This window comes from Phallusia mammillata, chromosome 5 (assembly GCF_965637545.1).
Source record: "Phallusia mammillata chromosome 5, kaPhaMamm4.hap1.1, whole genome shotgun sequence".
NCBI classification, from domain to species: Eukaryota; Metazoa; Chordata; class Ascidiacea; order Phlebobranchia; family Ascidiidae; genus Phallusia; species Phallusia mammillata.
Genome location: NC_137256.1, coordinates 20,627,843 through 20,651,314, shown reverse-complemented (window position 1 = coordinate 20,651,314; position 23,472 = coordinate 20,627,843). Strand labels below are relative to the sequence as shown.

The 23,472-nt window shown below is 37.4% G+C and overlaps 1 protein-coding gene across 1 annotated transcript; it reads left to right on the top strand.

Annotated features, from left to right (window-relative positions):
* Positions 1 to 50: 50 nt before the first annotated feature.
* LOC145228467 (DNA-directed RNA polymerase I subunit RPA1-like) lies at positions 51 to 23,118 on the top strand. Its single transcript, XM_080093521.1, has 36 exons — positions 51 to 319; positions 688 to 889; positions 1,090 to 1,239; positions 1,304 to 1,424; positions 2,245 to 2,347; positions 2,418 to 2,494; positions 3,113 to 3,244; positions 3,673 to 3,745; positions 3,805 to 3,871; positions 4,396 to 4,515; positions 4,954 to 5,140; positions 5,589 to 5,779; positions 6,209 to 6,373; positions 6,557 to 6,698; positions 7,614 to 7,779; positions 9,504 to 9,624; positions 10,296 to 10,451; positions 11,142 to 11,325; positions 12,139 to 12,267; positions 12,969 to 13,163; positions 13,435 to 13,597; positions 13,875 to 13,982; positions 14,359 to 14,524; positions 15,051 to 15,260; positions 16,140 to 16,363; positions 16,817 to 16,984; positions 18,101 to 18,230; positions 18,599 to 18,753; positions 19,001 to 19,121; positions 19,336 to 19,414; positions 19,860 to 19,964; positions 21,068 to 21,210; positions 21,691 to 21,897; positions 22,019 to 22,136; positions 22,344 to 22,508; positions 22,721 to 23,118. The coding sequence occupies exons 1-36, from the start codon at positions 243 to 245 to the stop codon at positions 22,828 to 22,830; spliced, it is 5,130 nt and encodes a 1,709-aa protein (XP_079949647.1). The 5' UTR covers positions 51 to 242; the 3' UTR covers positions 22,831 to 23,118.
* Positions 23,119 to 23,472: the final 354 nt, after the last annotated feature.

Genomic DNA, 23,472 nt, shown 5'->3' with positions numbered 1-23,472 from the left:
CAGACTGCAGTGCAGCGGATTGAAAAACAAAACAAAGCGCACGTGTATTTTTTCACTGGTCTGTATTTCTGTTTTGTTAACGAGCATCTGTTCATTTTTGTGATTTGCTAACAAATTGTGAGCGATTTAGTTATTCTGTATTGTTATTTGATGACTATATAGCACCTTACATGGTGTATTTTTGTATGGAATCCTCATAAATTGATAAAATCACTGGAAAGAGCAGGACTTGAAACAAAGCGATGATTCGTCACATGGGCGTAACCAACAAAAGCATTTCTGCTCTCCGATTTACTTGCTTTAATTCTGACGAAATAAGGTAAAAGCACAATCTTTTTTAGGGTCTTATTTTTCGTTTACCCAAATATCCGAAGCCAAGGGAAGATAGTCGTGGTAGTGCTAGTGCAGTGGTTCCCAAAAGTTTTTTATTTGCTCTGAATTTATGGCCCTAAATTCCGCATGCTATTTAATATAAGATAGCTCAACATATTGATTGATAAATAGAGCCACAGTTTTCAGCTAAATTGTCAAGAGTCAATGGCACTGAATAGCTTCGGACCTAGGCTACTGTTCTCGTGTATGTATAATTGGTTACACAAAAGACAAATGACCTTGTGCACTCCTATGTCTAGTGTAATGAATTAAATAAAAGATAATCCGTAACAATAATTGTTTTTTTTTTTGTAGAAACTTGAGTGTCAAGCATGTTGTCAATCCACACAGTCTTGACGCAGCACTTAACCCCATGGAGGGTGGGTTATATGATCCAGTGTTTGGAGCGATGAAAGATGATGTTTGTGCCACTTGTGGTCAGGGTTCTGTCCAGTGCCCAGGTCACATGGGTCACATCGATTTACCCCTTCCAGTTTATCACCCATTATTTTTTAAGGTATACAGTAATTATTTTAACTAAGCACAAAACTTGCCAACATACATATGTCAGTAAAAGGACATTGTATAGTAGACAACCATGATTCTGTAAATCTATATCTAATTGTAGCAAATTACTTAATTACAAACTTGTATTGTTAGTACCATGTCCATTTGACTACTATTTCCTAAAAATGCAAAGTTTTGTTTGTTTTTTAGACATTAAAATATTTGCTACGTGGATCATGTATGCAATGCAAAAGGCTGCTGGTACCAAGACAAAAGCTTCTGTTATTAGCATTTCAATTGGAAGCTATCAAAAATGGTCTTGTTCAAACCGTTTTCGCATTAAAAGAGGCTGAAAATGAGGTATTAAGGGTTTTTTAACATCTTCAAAATCCTTACTTCACTGAAACAATAAATCTTTGCTTAGATTAAAGGGTTAAGTGGTGATTCGAATGATGCCATAGCTAACACTGAAATGCAAGACCATCTTCGAGAGATTTTAGTTGCACACAATGAAAAGGTCCGACAAGCCAACCAAGGAGTGCAAGGTAATAATCACTATCGTAGTCATTTAAAAAAATTGACAAATGTATATTTAATACTTACTATTGTTTGTCAAAAACTGTATCTTGTAGTGCAGGGGTGGGCAACATACGGTCCGGGATTTTGAGCGGCCCGCAGTCAGTTTCTGGTCTTGCATGATAATGTGGCCCACGGCCACAGTCTTCCGCAATCCCCTAATACTTGCTTACTGCGTCAAATTATAGTTGTAACGGACAGTAACGCTCCCCACTAGCAAAAAACTTTCCCGCCGTTGTAACCATTGCACCATACGTCCATTGTTACGACATAACTGCCAACCTTGTTTGGCCTGCTTTCTCGGTTTTCTTTCTCTCCACAGGTGTAGCCTAGTTAGTGTTTCAGCAGTACCTAAGTCTGTGGTGTATGCATTAAATTTGCTGTGGTGAATAATTTTATGTTATATCAGTTAGATTGTTTGGACTTTATTGTATTTGTGATGTTCTTGAATGTATTTGGTTTAGGTGCTCAAAAATCCGTTTTAAATCACTGGATAAATACGCGATTAATATATCGATTCAGGAATCCGGCCCGCCAAGTACTTCATTTTCCCATATCAGGCCCGCCGACTGGAGAAGTTGCCCGCCCCTGTTGTAGTGGGTTTAAATAGGAGTATGACGTTAATTTTTTTATAAAATCATGTATATACTGGTATGTACCTCATAATACTGGTATTAAGAGTTACTGCTGTATGAGGTAAAGTACCTGATTGGAATATACAATGGTCCTGGCTTTAAAGTTACAAAATCTTGCTTTTGGAGGTTTTTTTTATCTATTTGCTTCAACCAGATATGGAAGTGACAGCAAGAAATGCAGAGTCTTTGCATCTGGAACTTATTGCAGAGTTTTTGCGACTACTAGCTAAAAATGTAAACCGGTGTCCTCATTGCGGGTATGTCCAAAAACAACATTCAACTAATTTCTATGAATGTTTTAATGTAACAAATGAACCTTTTTCGCAGAGCTGGAGTAATGCCAATACGAACTGAACACTGTAGTCGTGTATTTGTGCTAGAGGGGCCAGACAAAACTGGAAATGGTAAATTTGAAAAAGTTGCATGTTACGTAAAGTGGACATTGTCTGTGCTTAAAATATTTTATCTATAACATTTGTTTTGGTTTTAAGTTGAAGTTACTTTTAAACTAATCATAAAAATTTACAAAAAATCCAACAACCCAATTAGAAATGTCGGGCCTGCCTGTATAGAGGTGAGCAATGTTAAACTTGAGTTTAGTGGTCTGCAATTTCTAGCCTGCATGGCAAGCTTGGTGATTTTTCATGACATGCCAACTATTTACAACTTACAAGATAATATTAATGTGCTTGTGTATACAACTTTTACACTGATTGTTTTAATATTGTTTTGTTGTAATGGTCTTCAAAAAATCCAGTACATAGGAATCAATCTAATTTTCTGATTAATCATCTGACATAATGTACTATTACACACAAATATGTTGGCACACAGAGTCATTAAGATTTTGACAAAACAAGTAAATTGGCATACAGTGTTTAAAATCGGTAGTATATTTTCTTGCATTGTTTTATCTGACAATTTTGCACTCTTTGAAAATCAGTTTTGTTGAATAGAAAATAAGTTTTTATAGTGGTACACTTTTGCGTCTTCAGTTAGTGACTCGTTTTTCTACTTTGCAGAATCATCACAAACCTATGTCACTCCATCGGATGTGAAACAGCACATTATGAAGTTGTGGGAGAATGAAAAAACTCTACTGTCTAGGATTTTTGTTGCTATGGCTGATGCAGCTGGAGAAGGAAAGCCAGATGGTAAGATATTGACCAGAAATGCCTTGCCTTTTGTTAATGACATTGTAATTGGCCAATTGTAAATGCTAAAACTGTTGGTTATAACATAAGCGGAATAAAATCGCATTTGCCAGAAGAGCTCTTTAAACTTGATAACCAGTCAGTTACAACTTTTTTTACTTGAAATGAAGTGTTTTGTTTAAACGCATGCACATTGCAACGCAATCATTTGTTATCATGCAGTGTTTTCGTTGCGTTGTGACGTGCTTGCGTTCCATTCTTTATTGTGCACTGTACTATGTGCATTCAGTGTTTTTTACCATGATAAAGGCGACCTGTATAGGATGTCAAAATGTCTTCACAAAATGATTGAATAGTAGTGCTTCTGCCATTTTGTTTTTTTAAAGCAACAGCAAGGATAATGAATTCATTGCCTTTGTACATTTTAGAAGCAGACAAGATTTCACCAACTAAAGCAGTTGATGTATTATTTCTCAGTGTTTTACCAGTCCCTCCTTCAAGGTAATAAAAATCAATTCAACTCTGAAATATTTGTTTTAAATTTTTTTGCTTGTTATCAGGTTTCGACCAATGGGAATGATCAATGACAAGAGTTTTGAAAGTCCACAAAGCACAGCATACTCCAAGGTTGAAAACTATTTTGTGATATTGTATTAATGTTTCGTGTAATGCAGGGATATAGTGACCTTATGCCTGCCAAGCAAAATTGTCTCGAATCTTAATCCCCTTAAAAATTTCCTGGGAAATTTTCACCTATGTTTGAAAGGTCACTTTTTTAACTTTTTCCTTGTGCAGATAAATGTGTTTGTTGCATCATAATACTTGACCTCACGTACAACTCTATGTGCATGTAAATGTATGCAATTATATTCTAGCATTATTCCAAGTGTTTTACCCTAGGTTTCACTAAGATTGTATTAAAATAGGTAATAGGCAGTGCCATGAACCAAAGTCTGGTTTGGAATTTGCAACTTAATAAACAGAAAAAGTATCAAAGTTAATAGTAGAAATGGATTGCCAAAAGTGACTTTCCTTATCTTTAGATTGAGGCACAACAAAGGTTGCCAACCGCTGCCTTTTGTAAAACCCTATTTAGATTTTCGTACATTTAAAAGTCAAACATACCCAATATATCAGTATGTGTGTATCAGGTGCTGAAGGATTGTGTAATCTTGAGGATTCTAGTTCGAAAGCTTGGTAGAGGAGAAAAGGATATCACGTTTGAAGAAGCAGAGGAAGATGTCACTAAAATGGGTGTCAATAAAATTAAGGTAAAGGTGCTTTTGGAAAATCATTCATTTACATACTACAGTGCAAAAAACAGCCACACGGCTTTGTAATTGTTTTGTGTAAAAAAGGTTAATCTGGTTTGAAGGCATATTTTTGTAGAATAAAGTGAAGTAGTTCCCAAGGACGGCCAAACTAAGAATAAAGCACCAACAATGGCACATTACACAAATATGAGTGGTGCTTACACATTTCTTTACTATGAGTGGTGCTCACACATTTCTTTACTAAAAGCAGAAAACTACCTTTATTATTTCAGGAGTTGTAAGCACCACTCATATTTATGTAATGTGCCATTGTTGGTGCTTTATTCTTAGTTTGGCCGTCCTTGGGAACTACTTCACTTTATTCTACAAAAATATGCCTTCAAACCAGATTAACCTTTTTTATACACCAAACCAGCATAGTAAACTATGTTACAGTTGGCTGAGAAAAGCACAAATCTTTTGTCCGCAATCCCTGGAAAAACGCTTGGTGAAAAAATGGAAAATGCATGGCACCGCCTGCAGCAGCATGTCAACATGCTGTTTGACTCTGACCTTGATCGTCTGACCCCTGCTAATGCTGGTAAAACACCAGGAATCAAACAGCTGTTAGAAAAGAAGGATGGTATGTTGATTGGTTGTTTTTTAAATGTTGTAAATTGATGTTTAGGTTAAGAGATTCTGCGGAAGTATTACATGTCAAAAAGTTCTTAAATATTTTTGTTGTTTACACCTGTCATTTTCAAATAAAAGTGTCATTTGCTCTTTCTTTATTGTTGTACTTACTGCTTGGTTTTATGCTGTGTTTTTGTCAATTATGATGAGCATAGATTAATAACTGGGATTGGTTGATGCAGACCAGTTCGAATCTCATTGCAGATTTTTCATGCCTTCACCTTGCCATATGGGAATGCTTGGTGGGCAGCTGATTTGGTGTAAACCTTAAATGGGCCCAGCATACTATAATATTTTTGTCAAAAAGTCATGTTAAAAAGACGCCAAATATAATGGTTGTGTGCCTTGGAACTCTTTTTCCTGTAAGTTGTGTACTGTATGTTTTTTCATAATTTTAGGTTTATTTCGAAAGCACATGATGGGAAAAAGAGTCAACTATGCTGCACGTTCTGTGATATCACCTGACCCATATATTGCCACAAACGAGATCGGTCTCCCACTAACATTTGCCACCCGTCTTACTTACCCAACTCCAGTAACCCCATGGAATGTTCAAATGCTTAGAAAGGCAGTTATCAATGGACCAAAGGTAAAAAATGACTGCAAACATTAAAATTCCAATATTTTATTGCTCTATCATAGTAGTTCTCAAACTGTGCATCGCGACGCCCTGGTGCACCATTTCAATTTTCCAAGAGCATCGCAGAATAGTTCCGTTTCGTGGCTTTTTGTTGTTGTATCAATAAACACAACTTTAATAATAAGTTTCCTTATTAACTTTTATTTGCTGGTGCGCACATGTTTTGCACATGTCCTGAAAACTTTTCCAGAGGCGTCGCAACAAAAAAAGTTTGAGAACCACTGCTCTATCATATCTTAGCTGACAATTTCACCACACTCAAATCAGTTGTGTATTTCTTATTATAAACCACTGCAGATATAGAAAGAGTAACATATAGTTTAAATGAAATTCTTTACATGCTATTATATTGTAGAACATTTCCGAATTTTTATTCAGGTTCACCCTGGTGCAACTCATGTAGTTTGTGGCGAGCGTACAATGATGCTGAGTGCCACAAATCCATCACAGCGTGAAGCGATTGCAAGGAAACTCCTAGCTACAGATAAAGTGAATGTGGACGACCCATTTGAGAAGTCTAAAGTGGTTATGAGGCATATTCAGGTAAACAATTCGCAGTGAATGAAAAAAAGTACACCAATGAATGAAAATATGTTCTTACCGCTAACAAGGTGACCAAGACCTTTAGCGTTAGAAAATCCGCAACACATTTTTGTTATGTGTTTTGATGTACCAAGCATGTCCAAAAATAAAGAAAACTCTTTTGAAGATATTTTGTGTTTACAGACTGGGGATGTTATGTTGGTCAATCGTCAGCCAACTTTGCACAAGGGTTCGATGATGGCTCACAAAGTACGAGTGCTGCCTGGTGAAAAAACACTCAGACTTCATTACGCAAACTGCAAATCATACAATGCTGATTTTGATGGTAAATATATACTGCAATTTAGAGTGAACTTTTGTTATTCTGTGTATACTGTGCCGTGGATTTGCAGTAAACAATAGGGATGGGCCAAAACTGCAAATGTTCTGTTTGATTAAGCACCAAGCATCTTATGGTAATGCTTGATGCTCAGCCCAACACACTTGGTGCATTGTGATGTCACAAACATTCCCCATTCCATGCTAGTTACTTTCCAAGGTCCCTTTAGTCACCAGCAGTGTACTAAGCTGTACAGGCCCCAGAAGTATATGTCTTCCACTAGGGATGTGCCAAAACTGCAAATGTTCTGTTTGGTCGAGCACCGAGCATCTCACTTTAATGCTCGGTACTCGGCCGAGCACGCTCGGTGCATTATGACGTCACAAAAAAATCCCCTTTCTACGTTTTAGCTCTACAAGGTCTCTTACGTCACCGGCGGTGTTTTATTAACCTGTACATGCCCATAAAATACGCGTTTTCCCACCATCTAGTGCATTTGAAAAATCTTTCGTTTTTTTCATAGACACCGTTTATAACACTAGTTACATATGTTAGCAGGGCGTGAATATGCAAATTTAACGCTCGGGTCAGTTTGTGCAACTGCTCGGCCGAGCACCGAGCATTAAAAACAGCGATGCTCGGTACCGAGTACTCGGGTTCTGGCTCGGCTCGGCTCGGCTCGGCCCATCCCTATCTTCCACCATATAGCGCATAGAAAAAACATTCATTTTTGTTACCCTTCCGAACACTAGTTTAGTGTGTAAGCAGGGCATGAACGTGCAAATTTATTGCTCAATCAGTTTGTTCAACTGCTCGGTCTAGTGCTGAGCATCAAAAATAAAGATGCTCGGTACCAAGTACGGGTTCTGGCTTGCCTCGGTCCATACTGTGTTAGCTAAATAGAGCGTATGTACTGTTCAGGGGATGAGATGAATGCTCATTTTCCCCAAACCCAGCCTGGAAGATCAGAAGCTTACCAACTGATGATCACAGACCAACAATATCTGAGCGGCAAAGATGGAAAACCACTGAGTTGTCTGATTCAGGACCACATGGTGGCAGGAGTGAGCTTGTGCATGAGGGGAAGGTGGGAATGAAAAACAAGAGTTTTGCACAAAGAAACTAAACAAACCCTATAGTTTACACTATGAGAATCATCACAATGAAATTGTGCTTTTTATGGGTCCCCTTCTATGAAGGGGACACATATTGTTTTTGTCCGTATTTTTTTTTTCTTTTTTCTGTCTAACGCTGGTTTGTTATACGCGTTTGGTCAAGAAAGAGTGCTTTAAATTTATTCAAATTTGGACAAATGTTAGTTATTAATCCAAATTTGATCCTCCTGAAGTTTGACCCCGAATGACCCAGCGGTTCACCCACAGGCCTCCAAAACGTATTTTTTTAAAAACGGCTGTACTGACTAAAGTACAGCGTCTCTAAGCCATATGCTTTGTTGTTTGGTGCAATATAAAGTGTGTCAAATAAATTTTGTATCTTTTTTCGATTCACCCATTTTCACCCCTTAAACCCCCAAATATTCATTTCTGTCTAATGCTGGTTTGTTAAATGTGTTTGGTCAAGAAAGAGTGCTTCAAATTTATTTAAATTTGGACAGATGTTAGTTATGAATCCAAATTTGATCCTCCTGAAGTTTGACCCCAAACGACCGAGCGGTTCACCCACAGGCCCCCAAAACGAAAAATAAATAAAACTGCTGTACTGACTAAAGTACGTAATCTGAGAGTTTCCTGCTTTGTTGTTTGGTGCAATGTAAGCTATTCTAAAGAATTTTGTAACTTTTTTTTGGATTCACTTATTTTACCCCTTAAACCCCAAAATAATGTTTTAGGCCAAAAATACAAGCCCTAATGTGCTGAAATGTTAAACAATTGTTTGCAGTAGGTTATTCGTTCAGTATTTAAAATTTTGCCTTAATCTGCCAAATAGTTACTTTTACAGCCCATAATATGTGTACACTGTCAGTCAGATAGAAGTCTCAACTCTGAAGGTAATTCACTTGTTTACGAGTAAGGCGGGTGAATGCAGCGGGAGTGCTCAGCTTGACGTCCGGCGGATGTTTTACGAGACAGCCGTGTCAGTGATTAGAAATCAGCTGTTTTTGCGCAGCTATGCTATGTCGTTTTATTAAGTATCAAGCACATTTTCAGTTGTGGAAAATTGTGTTTAAAAACTGACCTTGAACGACAATATCAAGGTCAAAGTATGAGATTAAATTAAAAGTATTTTTCCCATTCTTATTTACTGTATTTTTGTAATTATATAACAATAATGATGCAAAAAGAATATGGACAAAACTTGTAAAAGTGGGTTAATGCTAAAGTTGGTTAAGTTTTTTTCTTAAGAATCTAAAAATAACCAGGACGTTAAATCCGCACAACGCGTGTGTGGGGACCCATTTGTTTTTGCTTGCAAAAACAATCATATCTGTAGATCAAATGATGTGTATAGTAAATTGGTAAATATCATATAGAATATATAAAATGGAAGAATATCAGAAAGCCACCCTTCTAGTTAGTATTTATTTTTACAACAACTGTTACTGTAGTGATATGAGGTTGTGGGTTAATGTTTGATTTTTGTTGTTGCCAAGATGTTAACGTTTGTTTTAAAATTTGAGAAGTCCTAAAAAGCACAGTCCCCGAAAAATGAATTTGCAAACCCTTTGTTAGAGATCCTTGAACTAGTAGAATATTTGAAACACACCACAAAAAAACATTCAATGATGTTGATGTGATTTTACCACTTTGAATTTGGTATGGTTGGCTTAATAATAAACTTATATATTAACAGGTTTTTCACACGAGAAGCTTACCAGCAGCTTCTATACAATTCACTCTTACATTTGCCTTACAAAATCAAGTACATGAAGCCTTCAATACTGAAACCGCAAGTTATGTGGTCTGGAAAACAGGTAATTAACTGTATGACTTCCAAATACCTCAACAACAGAAAAATAAATTGTAAAACCTTTTAAAAATGAAATTAGTGGTAACAGAGAATTGAAACTACTTCCTTGTTGTGTGATGCAATAAATGAAACATTAAAATGAATGCTGTTGGTATTGAGTGCTAGAGATGGGCCAAAACTGCAAATTTTTCGTTCACCAAGCATCTCATGTTAATGCTCGGCTGATCACGCTTGGTGCATTGTGACTATACAAACATTTCCCATTCCACACTAGTTTTATAGCTTTCGAAGGGCCCTTACGTCACCAGTGGTGCATTAAGCTGTACTAGTGGTCCAGGAGTGGGCATTTTTCACAATCTAACTTAAATAAACAGTCATTTTTGTTCTCGCATACCGATTTGAAGACTAGTTTCGTATGTTACCAGGGCATGAATATGCAAATGTGGTGCTTTGTGCAACTGCAGTTCAACTCTATTGAGTTGGCATTGATTTGATTTTTTTTTGTAAACCACATAGTTTTGATATGCAATCATTACCATAGATTTGTTAGAAACTATATAACTGTTAGCTACGTTGATGTTCATGTGTTATCAGTTTGACCCTATAATCCAAGTAGTACTAAGCTAACCCAAATAAGGCAAATATTTTGTCATTTTACTCTGTTTAAATTTTCAGTTAATCAGCTCAGTATTGATGAACATAATTCCCGAGGGTCTTCCCTTCATTAACTTCCAAGGTAAGTCCAAGATTTCATCGAAAGACTGGAAAAAATGGGACGAACGACCACCAGCAATTGGAACTAATGGCGGGGAAGCAATGAGTGAATCACAGGTAAATAAATGTTTTCCAATTGTGTCTGTAAAGTTCAACGGTTTTTTGCATCAAAAAAGTACCAAATTTCATTTATTGTCATATTTTTAAGTTCAGTTTATATACAGTAATGGATGTGCCAAAACGGCAAATGTTCTGTTTGGACGAGCACCGAGCATCTCACTTTAATGCTCGGTGCTCGGCCGAGCACGCTCGGTGCATTATGACGTCACAAAAATCACCGGCGGTGTTTTATTAAGCTGTACATGCCCATAAAGTACGCGTTTTTCCACCATCTAATACATTTGAAAAACCATTCGTTTTTGTTCATAGACACCCTTTAGAACGCTAGTTACGTATGTTAACAGGGCATGAATATGCAAATTTAATGCTCGGGTCAGTTTGTGCAACTGCTCGGCCGAGCACCGAGCATTAAAAACAGCGATGCTCGGTACCGAGTACTCGGGTTCTGGCTCGGCTCGGCCCATCCCTAGTAATGGCAACTATAAGCAAGCAAAACAACAGATTTGCACAAAGTACATTGACTGTATAACTAGTTAATTTTTTTATACATTTCCCTTTTTAGTACGTTAGCTGTTTACTACAATCTTTTAGTTTTTTAATGTTTTTTTTCGTTCAACAATATGGGTAATGGTTTATCCAATGAACAACAAATGCTTTATCATAAAACAACATCTTAAACTTTGACAGGTGGTGATTATGGGTGCAGAGCTGTTGTGTGGTGTATTGGACAAAGCGCATTATGGTGCAACAGAATATGGCCTCGTCCATGCAGTTTACGAGTTGTATGGCGGCAAAACTAGTGGCAGTTTGCTCACATGCCTTTCAAGACTTTTCACTGCATTCCTTCAACAATACAAGGGCTTCACTCTTGGTAAGTGTGATTTTGATGTTATGAGGACACATTTTCTTTCCGCTTTTACTGTTTCTATAGTATATAACACTGAAGTCACTACCCCTTTTGAAGGTTGGTGCGATACTGCGTTGCACACTATTTTATTTATTTATATGGTTGTTTATAGTTTTGTGTAAGCAACATGTGTATAAACCATTTTGCACAAAAATTAAACAGCATTTAGCTAATGCCTCATTCTGCATAATGGGTGCCAACATTAATATCCGAAAAATGTCCTTACAAGGGTAAAATAATATCTAACCCTTCTCTTTTTTGACCAACTCGTTGTTTTTCGTTGCTTGGTCTCTTCCAAGGTTTTTAGTTTTGGTTTCGCACTTGCCGTGGGTTTTATCAGACAAAAAATCTTTGCTGGCCTTGACTTTTTTCTCCTACACCAACGTCCACCTTTGCAACACTACATATGATCTGTTCATAAGTTTAAATGATGAAAATAACGGCCCAAATAGCCGTAAAAAGCGACATGCTTTATTTTTCAAACGTTTCGGCAAATGCTCATGTCTTCATAAGTGATTTCATTAAACATTCACCTGTACTGATTTTAACTGGTGTTTTACACAAAGTTTTTACTTAGTGTAGTTTACTTGATGTTGAGTTCAGTTGCAGCACCTTTGAACGTTCGTTTTTTAACATTAATTTTATGAATTTTACCATTGTTTTATGAGTGTTCACCTATTGATACTCTTGTGCTAGCCTTAGGATACCGATAATACCGCTTAGGCGAATAAATTCACAAGAATAAATGGCTTGATATTTTAATAAATTTTCATTCAGGGGTTGAAGATATTTTAGTGATTCCGTCCGCCGACAAAGAGCGTCGTGACGTCATAGAACGGACAAAGAATGACGGATTAAAAGCAGTCGCAAAAACGCTAAACGTCAAAAACAAACGAAGCGAAGAAGGTACATCTAAAGCTACAACTAAATTGAAACCAAAGCGGATTGTAAATTTGTAAACATTATGTATAATAATAAACGGCCAACAAATATTTTGTTACCACACCAGTGTTGTAAATGGGCCTGAAATTGGAGCCCGAACCCGAGAGTACATGCCAGAAACCCTATCCTGAACCCGGATCGTTTTTGAGAAGACCATTTAGGTCCGAAAGTTTGATTGACAGGCCTATACATTGAAGCCTCAGAAAAGAATAGACAATTGGTCAAGGCGTTTTAGGGCTGTTTGACATTAGGTCAGGTCCAGCAACTGGCTACTCGGCAAGTTAAATTTATTGAAAAAATACTTACACGGAGTGTAAAGTCAGGCCCGTTTTTTAAAGAAACCTAAGCCCGAACCCGGCCCGACTTACAACTCTGTACCACACACAAGTTGGACATAGTTAGTTTTGGTTGTTAAGTAATCCATCCAAAGATATCTTAGGTACTGGATAGTTTCTATCTTGCATAAGCGCCAACGTAAAAGACTACAGAGTCTATTTAATTTTGAAAGTTCAGCAAGTTATCTATGCATACGTCATACATTTATGACGCCACCATGCCTTTAAAGATATGACAAATCATTAACATCAAATAATTTGCTCAAACAAACAGTTTTAGCTCATTTCATGGTAATGCTCGGTACTTAGTTTTGAGATACTTTTTTGCAGAGGTCACAGATGCATTGTGGGACGCTCACGTGACCGCCAAAAACCCCACCAAGAAGGGTGAAGATAAACTGGCAGCTGTCGATCACGCCATGAAAAGTGTGAGCAACGCGGTGAACGACAGAATCGCTTCGTGGTGCACTGGCAACGGTTTGCTAAAAACTTTCCCGAAAAACAACCTTCAGTTGATGGTAACATGTAAGTGATTTTCTTCGAATGCTGAAAACTGCAATTGAGGAATAATAAAAAAGGTTTAATTTTTCTCGACATATAGTCAGTTAAATTTGCTTATTTTTCAATTCGACCGGCGGAACCAAGGACCGTATGTTTAAGCCCCGAATTTCAAAACTCCTTTCTAGATCTAAAAGTTATATTTTTGCACTGAACTAAACCAAGCAGGATTTTACCGAAATTAGGGGCCTTTTCTATTGATTACATCTTTTTCAAATTCATTTTTTGCTTGATACAGCTGGCGCAAAGGGAGGTGCTGTAAACTGCATGCAAATCTCATGTCTATTGGGACAGATCGAGTTGGAGGGGCGCAGACCCCCCTTGATGCCCTCCGGGCGGTCGTTACCCAGCTTTAAGCCATACGACACCACTCTTCGAGCCGGTGGCTTTATTTCGCAAAGGTAAATACCTTAGTATATAAGCTATTGCTGCCAGGCATAGTATCAAGTTTAAAGAGCTCTTCTGGCAAATGTGATTTTATTCCGACGTTTCGACATACAGGTCGTCTTCATCAGGGTAAATAACACTGAATGCGACTAGTATAAATACCTTAGTATTGCTCGCAAACCAGCAAATACGCCTCGTAGCACCGTGATATGACACCTTATATATTATACAACTAAATTGTTGTAATAAAAGATCAATATGTATTTGTATGCAACAAGATGCTGTGTTTAGGTTTTTGACTGGGATTCGCCCTCAAGAATATTTCTTCCATTGCATGGCCGGTCGTGAAGGTTTAGTTGATACGGCTGTAAAAACCAGCAGATCTGGATATCTACAAAGGTGAGTTTATTAACAAAGTTTTGTGTGTAGGTTATGTATTTCACCTTTATTGGGTTGGTAGCCTCCAAAAAAACAAAAAAAATGTAACAATAGACGTAAAAGGCGACATATTTTATTATTCAAACGTTACGGCAAATGCTCATGCCATCATCAGTGAATTAAGGCTACATCAGTTACACACGTTTATATCCACTTGAGTCACATAATATATTGATAAAAAGTGCGCTAAAAGTTCAAAAAATAAAGCATGTCAATTTTTACGTCTATTTGGGCCGTTATATTCCTCATTAAACTTACTAACAGATCCGTGTATAGTGTTCCAAAGTTTATTGTAAGTGTGTGCTAAAATAGACATAAAACTATTCTACTTTTTCAGATGTCTCATCAAACACTTGGAAGGCTTAGTGTTATCTTATGATATGACGATTCGGGATAGTGATGGGAGTGTAATTCAGTTCTTATATGGCGAAGATGGAATTGACGTCGCCAAGTCTTCCTATTTGCAACAGAAGCAATGCGATTTCGTTGTCAAGAACCTCGAGGCAAGTGTTTCCAAAAATTTTGGTTCAGAAATTTTGCTCCTGTTCATTAATATCCAAATTTGACTTTTTTAAGTCAGCACCAAATGCAGACTAGAAATTTGCGCTAAAACTGAGACCTAATATATACCATGCGTAAAAATATTCAAAATTCGCAGTGGTTTCTGGTAACCTTAAAGAGATTAGTGGGACAATTCTGAAACGTACAAAAAATGAATTTGTTATGAGTTGAATATTTATTTCTTCAAATTGTGGCAAATTATTTTTAAATATAATTTCATAAATTGTCACCATTTAATTTTATTGTTCAGATGCTTCTTGGAAAATTATTTTTTTTTTAACTTATTTTTAAATTCGTAATTATAAGATACTGATGATGCTATAATGGCAAAATATATATATGTAGGGCCACATCACTTGCATATATATATATATATATATATGTATCTTAAATTCTTAAAAAGTCACTTTTTTTTGTTTGTTTTTTAAGAACTTAAATCATTAAAATTTGTGGTAAATTTATTTTCAGGCAATAGAACGCCAACTTCCCTCATTAGAAACAATATCGGCTGCTACCGATACAACGACTGCCGCTAGAAAGTTTAAAAAGTTTTTGAAAGCTCGCAAAAAGAGAAACAAGAAATTACGGAAATGTGGCGGTGTAATTCCAAGAAGTTCTGGATTTTTAAGCTTTATCAAACAATGTGATATACCTGACGATAAAACCTCAAAAATAACTGTAAGTTTTTTTGTTTGTTACTTTCCTCATGTGTTAAATATTTTTGCTTCTCTTTACAATTTAGAAGTGTATTTTTTGGTCTAAATTCGAATAACAACTTTCGTGAAATGCAAAATCTGTATTATAGAGTTGTCACTGGGCTAGAACCCATTTTTTAAAAATCAAATCGGGTTTGAAAGTTTTGAAATTGCGACGCAGATGAGGCCAGGGGTTAAGTCAGGCCTGAATCAGGTTTTTTTCAAACTTAAAATCCGAACCAAACCGAAGACACAAGCCCTAAACTCAGCCCAGCATAATTTAAAAACGAATTTCAAATAAGCCTAAAATTGCTGAAATTGCGGCAATGAGACCTGAGGCCAGGCTTGAAGCTGGAATCAAGTACTATATTAAAACTTAAGTCTTGTCGAAAATTGTCCTAAAGGGGACACATATTGATTTTACTCAAATTGTTTTTTGTTTTTTCTTTCTTCTCCCCAAAGTTTGTCCGACACGTTTTTCTATCAAATGTTTGATGGATTTGGGTGAAATTTACACAGATGGTAGATATATTCATGTAGATGTGCAAGTCTTGTCGAAAATTATCCTAATAGCCCGACCCTACAACTCTTGGTTTACACTACATTCGTTTTTGTTAAGTTTGGGTAGACGACATTATTTAAACTCATGCCTTTAAAGGACATTTAAACCTTGATACTAACGCTTTTACTTTTGATAAACGCTAATAATGGCGACTAATCCGTTGTTAGATCATAAACTTTTGACGTCATGGCAGCGCGAGCAACTATTTGGTCTGAGAACTTCATAGTTGTAAACTATTGTAATTATTTTAGGTAGGTTATAATGACTAAACAAATCATCGACTTGTCCTCCTTTTTGAAGCTTTGCGATATGTGGCGCGAATTGCCAGCAGAGGAACGGCAGAAGTTTATCAAGAAATCAAGTTCTCGACTCCCTGATCCCGTAGCTTCTGCTTATCAACCCGACAGATACTTAGGTTCAATCTCCGAACGATTTTTCGACGAAACCCGGGAATATTTGAATCGAAATCCACTTGGTTTGCCGAAAACGGAGCAGAGGAAAACCAAGCTACCTTCACTGGAGAGGTACATTTTCGTTCCACTAATCATGTAACATCTTCGACTTTGCACTATGGAAGTGGGTTTCCTAACGACCTTTATGCATTTTCTAACAAGCCTTTGCCACAAGTCTTAGCAACGTTTTGAAAAATGTATATTTACTGTCAGAAAACCTGATTTTGTTCATACACAAACTACCTACTCTATTGCTGGTAGGTTTTAGCGATAAACATATTGAAATTGAAAATTTGTTTTTAAACTGTGGTGTTTTCAAATTATTGTTTGTTTGTTTTCTCGGAGATGTAATAATTCAAGCAGTAAAGAAACAAACAAATTGAGGATCGTTAGTTTAACAAAAAGTTTAAAGTACATTAAACTAACTTATAGAAGCTGTCTTTCAAATTACACACGAAGTGTTTGATCATTAAAATTATTTTGGGAAACACTGAAAATATATATTTTAAAGTCAATATTTTACAGATTGGAATCACTGTTGAAGATCAGGTATCAGCGATCGCTTTGCCACCCAGGAGAGGGAGCGGGTTTGCTTGCAGCACAAAGTATCGGTGAACCTTCAACTCAAATGACCTTGAACACGTTTCACTTCGCTGGTCGCGGTGAAATGAACGTCACATTAGGAATTCCAAGGTACCAAGCAGGGAAAGAGAAACAAAAATACGTTTTTGTTACTGGGAAACTTAAAACTTTCGGTGTCGACCAACCAAGTGGATGCTGATGCGTTGAACTATACCAGATCTTTTAACTGTTTTGTGAAATTAAGCGACCGTACGAATGCATTCATACTACAACACATTTTTAATTGCGTTAAAATGGGCATTGAGAAAAAGGTTGGGGAGCCCTGAACGAAACTATACTGAGCTAAGTTCAAAAAAGAAATGATTTAAATTTAGGCACAGTGACAGACTGGTCGGTAATGGCCCAGAGTTGTAAGCGGGGCCCAGACGCGAAAGTTCAAGCCCAAACTCTTGCCGAACATGATTTTTCAAAACACAAGACCAAAAGTTGGTGAAATTATGACACAAGTGTGCCTGGGTGTGAATCAAGCTCGATGTATTCAAGTTTAAACCCGAGCCTGGTCCGACTTACATCTATTCAACTTTTTGTGAGAATAACACGTTTAGGCTAGGCCCAGACCAAGAATAAAAAACCCAAATTTTTGTTAGGGCACCATTCTAACAACTTACACTGGTTGTAGGGAGGTGCCAAAACTGCAAATGTTTTGTTTGGTCGAGCACCGAGCATCTCACTTTAATGCTCGGTACATTATGACATCACAAAAATCCCTTTCTACGTTTTAGCTCTACTAGGTCTCTTACGTCACCGGCGGTGTTTTATTAAGCTGTACATGCCCATAAAGAACGCGTTTTTTACCATCTAGTACATTTGAAAAATTATCCCTTTTTTGTTCATAGACATGCCTTTAGAACACTATTTACGTATGTCAGCAGGGTATGAATATGCAAATTTAACGCTCGGATCAGTTTGTGCAAACTGCTCGGCCGAGCACCGAGCATCAAAAACAGCGATGCTCGGTACCGAGTACTCGGGTTCTGGCTCGGCTTGGCCCATCCCTACTAGGTTGCATACCTCTGGCATAACGCTTTTAGGCTCTATCTAATCACAAGACTAAGAAATTTTTAGAACAATTAAAGCAACTTACATTGGTAACACAAGGTACTAAGTTTTTGTGTGTGGAATTAGATCAAAATATTAAACTGGCAACTTTTTGTGTGTTTTTTTCAGATTGCGTGAGATTCTGTTGGTGGCAAGCAAACAAATCAAGACTCCACAGATGACCGTTCCGGTTTACGAAGGTCGCGAAAAACGAGCCAGAAAATTGTGCAAGAGATTGACCAGAGTCATGCTCAGTCAGGTGTGACCATTACCTGATTCTTATTATTTTTTTAGTTAATCTGAATTGCATAAAATATGTATCACTAAAATAAAACAAAAAAGTTCAAATCGTTCTGATCTATCCTTTGTTAAAAAATGCAAATAAAAATATGCAGCCAAAGAAACAAAAACAATCAAGTTAACGCTCAAATAAAAACTTAAGAATATATATTTGGCATCGTCAGTTTCTTTAAAAGCATGTATTAAAAAGAACAATAACAACGAAGTTATAACAACATCATGCTGGAGTCTAACTCTAAAACCAATAACACAAAACCTAACCCACTTCACGGGTGGAAACCATAAATTTTAGTACCATTTTCCTTTAAACCGACTCGTTTTTATCAGGTTCTGCACAAAGCCAACCTGGCCGAAACTCTGGTTGTGGAAGAAACAAGACGCAACCGGCGTTTCGTCATCGAAATGGAACTTCTACCAGAAACACAGCTCGCTAAGGAACACGCACTGTCACGTGATCACGTACTACGGCACATCGAAAAGAAGTGAGAGTTTTAAAAAGCTATCGAAATTTGTTTATGCGTCATCTTTTGTGACGTCATTGTGGGCGATTAATTTTTCAATCTTCAAATTCTGACGAAAGGCGTTTTGCGATTTTTTTGCCCATCATACATCATTTTCGGTGATGTCACTGAATTTTAACGAAAACACAAGTTAAACAAAAAAAGCAAAAGCGTTTTTTTGCGTGTTCTTAGAGGTTTTCAACGTAACTGAAGTTGTGTGGATTTTTAGATTTTTTCGCGCCTTTTTCTTCGCCCTCAACAAGCGGCTGGCACAAGCTGATGACGTCATGTTTGTGGAGCAGCGGAAAAGTGTAAACAGGACTGGAACAGAAGAAGGTTCCGAAGATCAGGTAATTTCCATCAGTGTAACTCTGTTACTATTGCTACAGTTTCAAAATACTGTTAATTGTGTTGAATCTGTGTTTAGAATTATTGCAAATAGTGTGACTAAATTGGTTGGTACTCACCCCAAATCTGCTGAACGTCATGACATAATTCACAAAAGTTCAAATTATGTGATGACTAAAATGCATTATTTTTAATATTTATTGTCGTTTACTTTAGGAAGATGTTCCTGTTAACGATGACGCAGATGGGGATGAAGTCACAAAGTCGGATGACGTTGATTATGAAGACCAAGATAGTAAGTAAAACGCAAATTGCATTCGGCAGATGTTTTTCTGATAGTACAATTAGTACGGATTTGTTACTGTTATCTGAGAAACCACTTATTTTCTATTTTTATTCCGAGTAGTCGCATATTCCGTGTAATTGCATATTGAATCCTTGTACCTTTTTGTTGGGTAAGAAAATAATCTTGCTTACGGCAATAAATGATTTTATTTGCACAACAGACAGTGAATTTTTTGTGATCCATTGGCGAAACAGATTGAAATCAGTTAGTGAATTGTGTCAGTTTTCTAAATTGCTGAACAGTTACGCGCATAGCTCTTGCAAGAAGAGGCTGGGTATACCATGTTTATTTGTGCCTTGCGCAATTTTCCTCACGACTTATGCAATTAAATTAGCAGTACTTAATACAAATTCATACACATGCAGTCAAATTAGCCTTCACCAATTGTTCACAGATGTATCAGAGGAACCTGAAACAAATGGTATGGACGAGACGATGGACATTGAAGAAAACAGTCTCCCCGGTTTGCAAAATAGCGGGGAAGGGAATGAGGAACCAGGTATACATTAATGGCCTACTTGGCTGAGAACGTCCTTAATGTAAAATTAGTTGGTGGCGCCTGATTTATTTTGCGTCATGGAGCCTAAGTAACTCGATTTTATGGATCCAAAGAGGCTCTTGTCGTGAGTTCGAATCCCTTCGCAGACTGGACATATGTCCTTGCTTATGCTTTCTTGTTTGATGATTCGTTACAAGGCAAAAAGTATTACAATATTCTTTTATAAATAGCTTTTAGGGATGGGCAAAGCCGAGCCAGAACCCGAGTACTCGGTACCAAGCATCGCTGTTTTTGATGCTCGGTGCTCGGCCGAGCAGTTGCACAAACTGACCCGAGCATTAAATTTGCATATTCATGCCCTGCTAACATACGTAACTAGCGTTCGAAAGGGTATCTATGAACAAAAACGAATGATTTTTCAAATGTATTAGATAGTGGAAAAACGCGTACTTCATGGGCATATAACACACCGCTGGTGACGTAAGAGATCTTGTAGAGCTAGAACTAGAAAGGGGATTTTTTGTGACGTCATAATGCACCGAGCGTGCTCGGCCGAGCACCGAGCATTAACGTGAGATGCTCGGTGCTCGACCAAACAGAACATTTGCAGTTTTGGCACATCCCTAATAGCTTTTATACAAACCTACTTAAAATCAAAATGTTGACAGTTAGAGGAGTGGTTTGTTAACTTTTTGTGATTGTTCCCCCTAAGAGGAACCTGGTTTGCCTCATCTACCCATTAAAAAAAATAGATTGCAAACTATGACTTTATGAGATACAAAAAATAATGATATGATTACCTCGGAAAACTGTCAGATTACCCACTTTGGGGCATTTACCACAAGTTTCGAAACACTAAGCTGGATGCTAGCTGTTTTACCGAACAATACATGCAGATTGGTCTTAAGTTAGGATATCCGAGGTTACACTGGCAACGTAATGCTTAGTGGAAACACATTTGCCTTTTAGACCATTCCTATCAGCAATTCGTAACCTACTTGGTAATACTGTTATTGTCTGTCCAAATATCCTATTCTAGTGCGTTTCAAAACATTGTTATAAGGATTTGATGCTTTTGCTGATAAGAAGTTTTTTTTATCCAGGTGATGATGAAGACATGGCCCCTATATCTGCAGTTGAGGAAGCAAATGCGAGTGTAAGGATCAAAGCTGTGAAGAACATGGGAATGGGGCAAGTAGATGTGGAAGATTATCAATATGACATCAGGAACAACAGCTGGTGCAAGGTTCGTTTGTCTGGTTTGTGTGTGGTTGTTTGTATTTTTCTGCGTTTGTTTTGTATTTTGTTTGTCAACATAGTCTTTTTGTCTGTTTTAAGTTTGTTTGTTTGGACAACTATAGTTTGTTGTTTGAGTTTTTACGTGTGTAGGATTGTCTTTTTTGTTTGTATGCCTTGTATTTGTTCGTTTTTTGTGTCTAATTTGTTTGTTGGTCAGTTTGATTTTGTTTTTGTTTTTTCTGTTTGATAGAAATTTGTTTCTTGGGTTTGGTGAACGTTTGTTGTTTTAGTATAGTTGTTTGTTTGTGTCAGTGTGTGTGTGTGTGAGAGAGAGAGTGTGTGGAAGTGTAAGGTAAAAATGAACTTGTATGTTTGTTTTATTTGTTTGTTGTTTTAGTTTGGTCTGATTTTTTTGTTTCCTTGTAAATACATCACACTATCATAAAATACTTACTTTTTTGATTTCCCGTTTATACGTCATTACCAGGTGACGTTGCTCATGCCGCTGACGTCAGTGCACATCGATCTGGTGTCGCTGATGCGTGACCAGGCTGCAGAAACCCCTGTTCGCAAGGTAAAGGGGATTTCCCGTTGTATCCTGGTTCCGGTCAGGAACAAGATTTTAGCGGATGAGGGCAGAGTCAATTTCACGGCGGAGGGCGTAAACTTTTTTAAAATGTTTGAAAATGATGACGTAAGTATTTTTGTCCGGAACATTACAGAAGTTGGTTATAAATTGAGTAGTTCATCCTTCTATTGTCCTTAAATCTCCAAACAGCTGACATTAGGTTCCACTAGTTATTTTTTATGCGCAGATTCTTGACGTAAGTAGCATTTATTGCAATTGTATTCATTCTGTTGCTGGAATGTATGGTATTGAGGCGGCTCGTACGGTGATAGTTAAGGAAATCGCTGGAGTGTTTGCTGCTTACGGTAAGTTGAGGTTTTCAATCTTTTTATGTTGGTGTTAGTGTTAAATAGTGTAAATGTGGCGACTAGTGGAGCGTTACGTCATCAATGTGTGACGTCATTACACTTGAATGCAATGTTTGTTGCTCCCCAATAGAACATTTACTGTTTTTTGCTCATTGGAAAATAGCATCTTTTTGGTGAAATTTTCACACACTTATTACTTTCCAGGTATCGAAGTCGACCCGCGGCATTTGAGCCTTGTAGCGGATTACATGTGTTTTGAGGGAACTTACAAACCTTTTAATCGTCTCGCTATCGAAAGTTGCGCCTCACCACTACAACAGATGAGTTTCGAGAGCACCATGAAATTCCTCAACAACGCGGCCCTGTTCGGCAAGTTGATCGCTTGCTTATGACAAAAGCCATAGTAACCAACTGTGACGTCACTACACACTGTACACAGTGACGCACATAGGCGTGGGAAAACCCCAGCTGACAACATGAAATGTTTCACACACTAAACAAACACAGTAGATAAGAGGCATTTTTTGTTTATTTTCCGTTTTCGAAGCATCAAGGTATTTTAACAACTTTTTTCTTACTAGGTTTAACCGATCACCTGCAGTCACCTTCGGCTCGCATTGTCACTGGTCAAGTTGTCAAAGGTGGAACTGGATCCTTTACGCTTCACTACCCGCTAGCCAAGTACCTGTAACACACACAGGGGTTACTACAGGTCAATTTGAGTCGCTACTCCAAGCGATATTTCTTTTTTCGCAGGACACAATATGTTGCATACATTTTTTGTTTACGACGTCATATGAGAATGACGTCATATAGGTTTGGTGGAGGTGGTGTCACATCTATTTTTTTTAACATGGCAATAAGTTGCAAAATCATATTTCGTTTATTACGTCAAAGTGCTGACGTCACGTCATAATGATATGTGGTGGTATACGTCACATATACTTCGGTTGTTTGAATTAAAATCACCGTTGACATATTTGCTGATCTCCGCATTTGTGTAGCCTGTTGACAGATGAAGATCAAATATTATGGAATTATTTCTTAACTTCTGAAAACACGACAGCACGCTTTTCTCTTTTTTGCCTATTCACACATTTTTACACAATCAATGAGTATTAATTCAAAACATACCAGCTGAAAAATTAAGCAGTATTTCAAAAAGGTTCTGATTTTTCCAACCTGGTGTCCTAGTGTCGCCTTCAAACAATTAGTTTAAACTAGTGATTCTCAATCGCGGATCACAGGGAGGCGGCTTCCAACTACTTATTTTGCGGCTCGCACCAGACCTTAGAAAACCACCAAATATTGCTATGTTAGCTTTCAAGGTAGG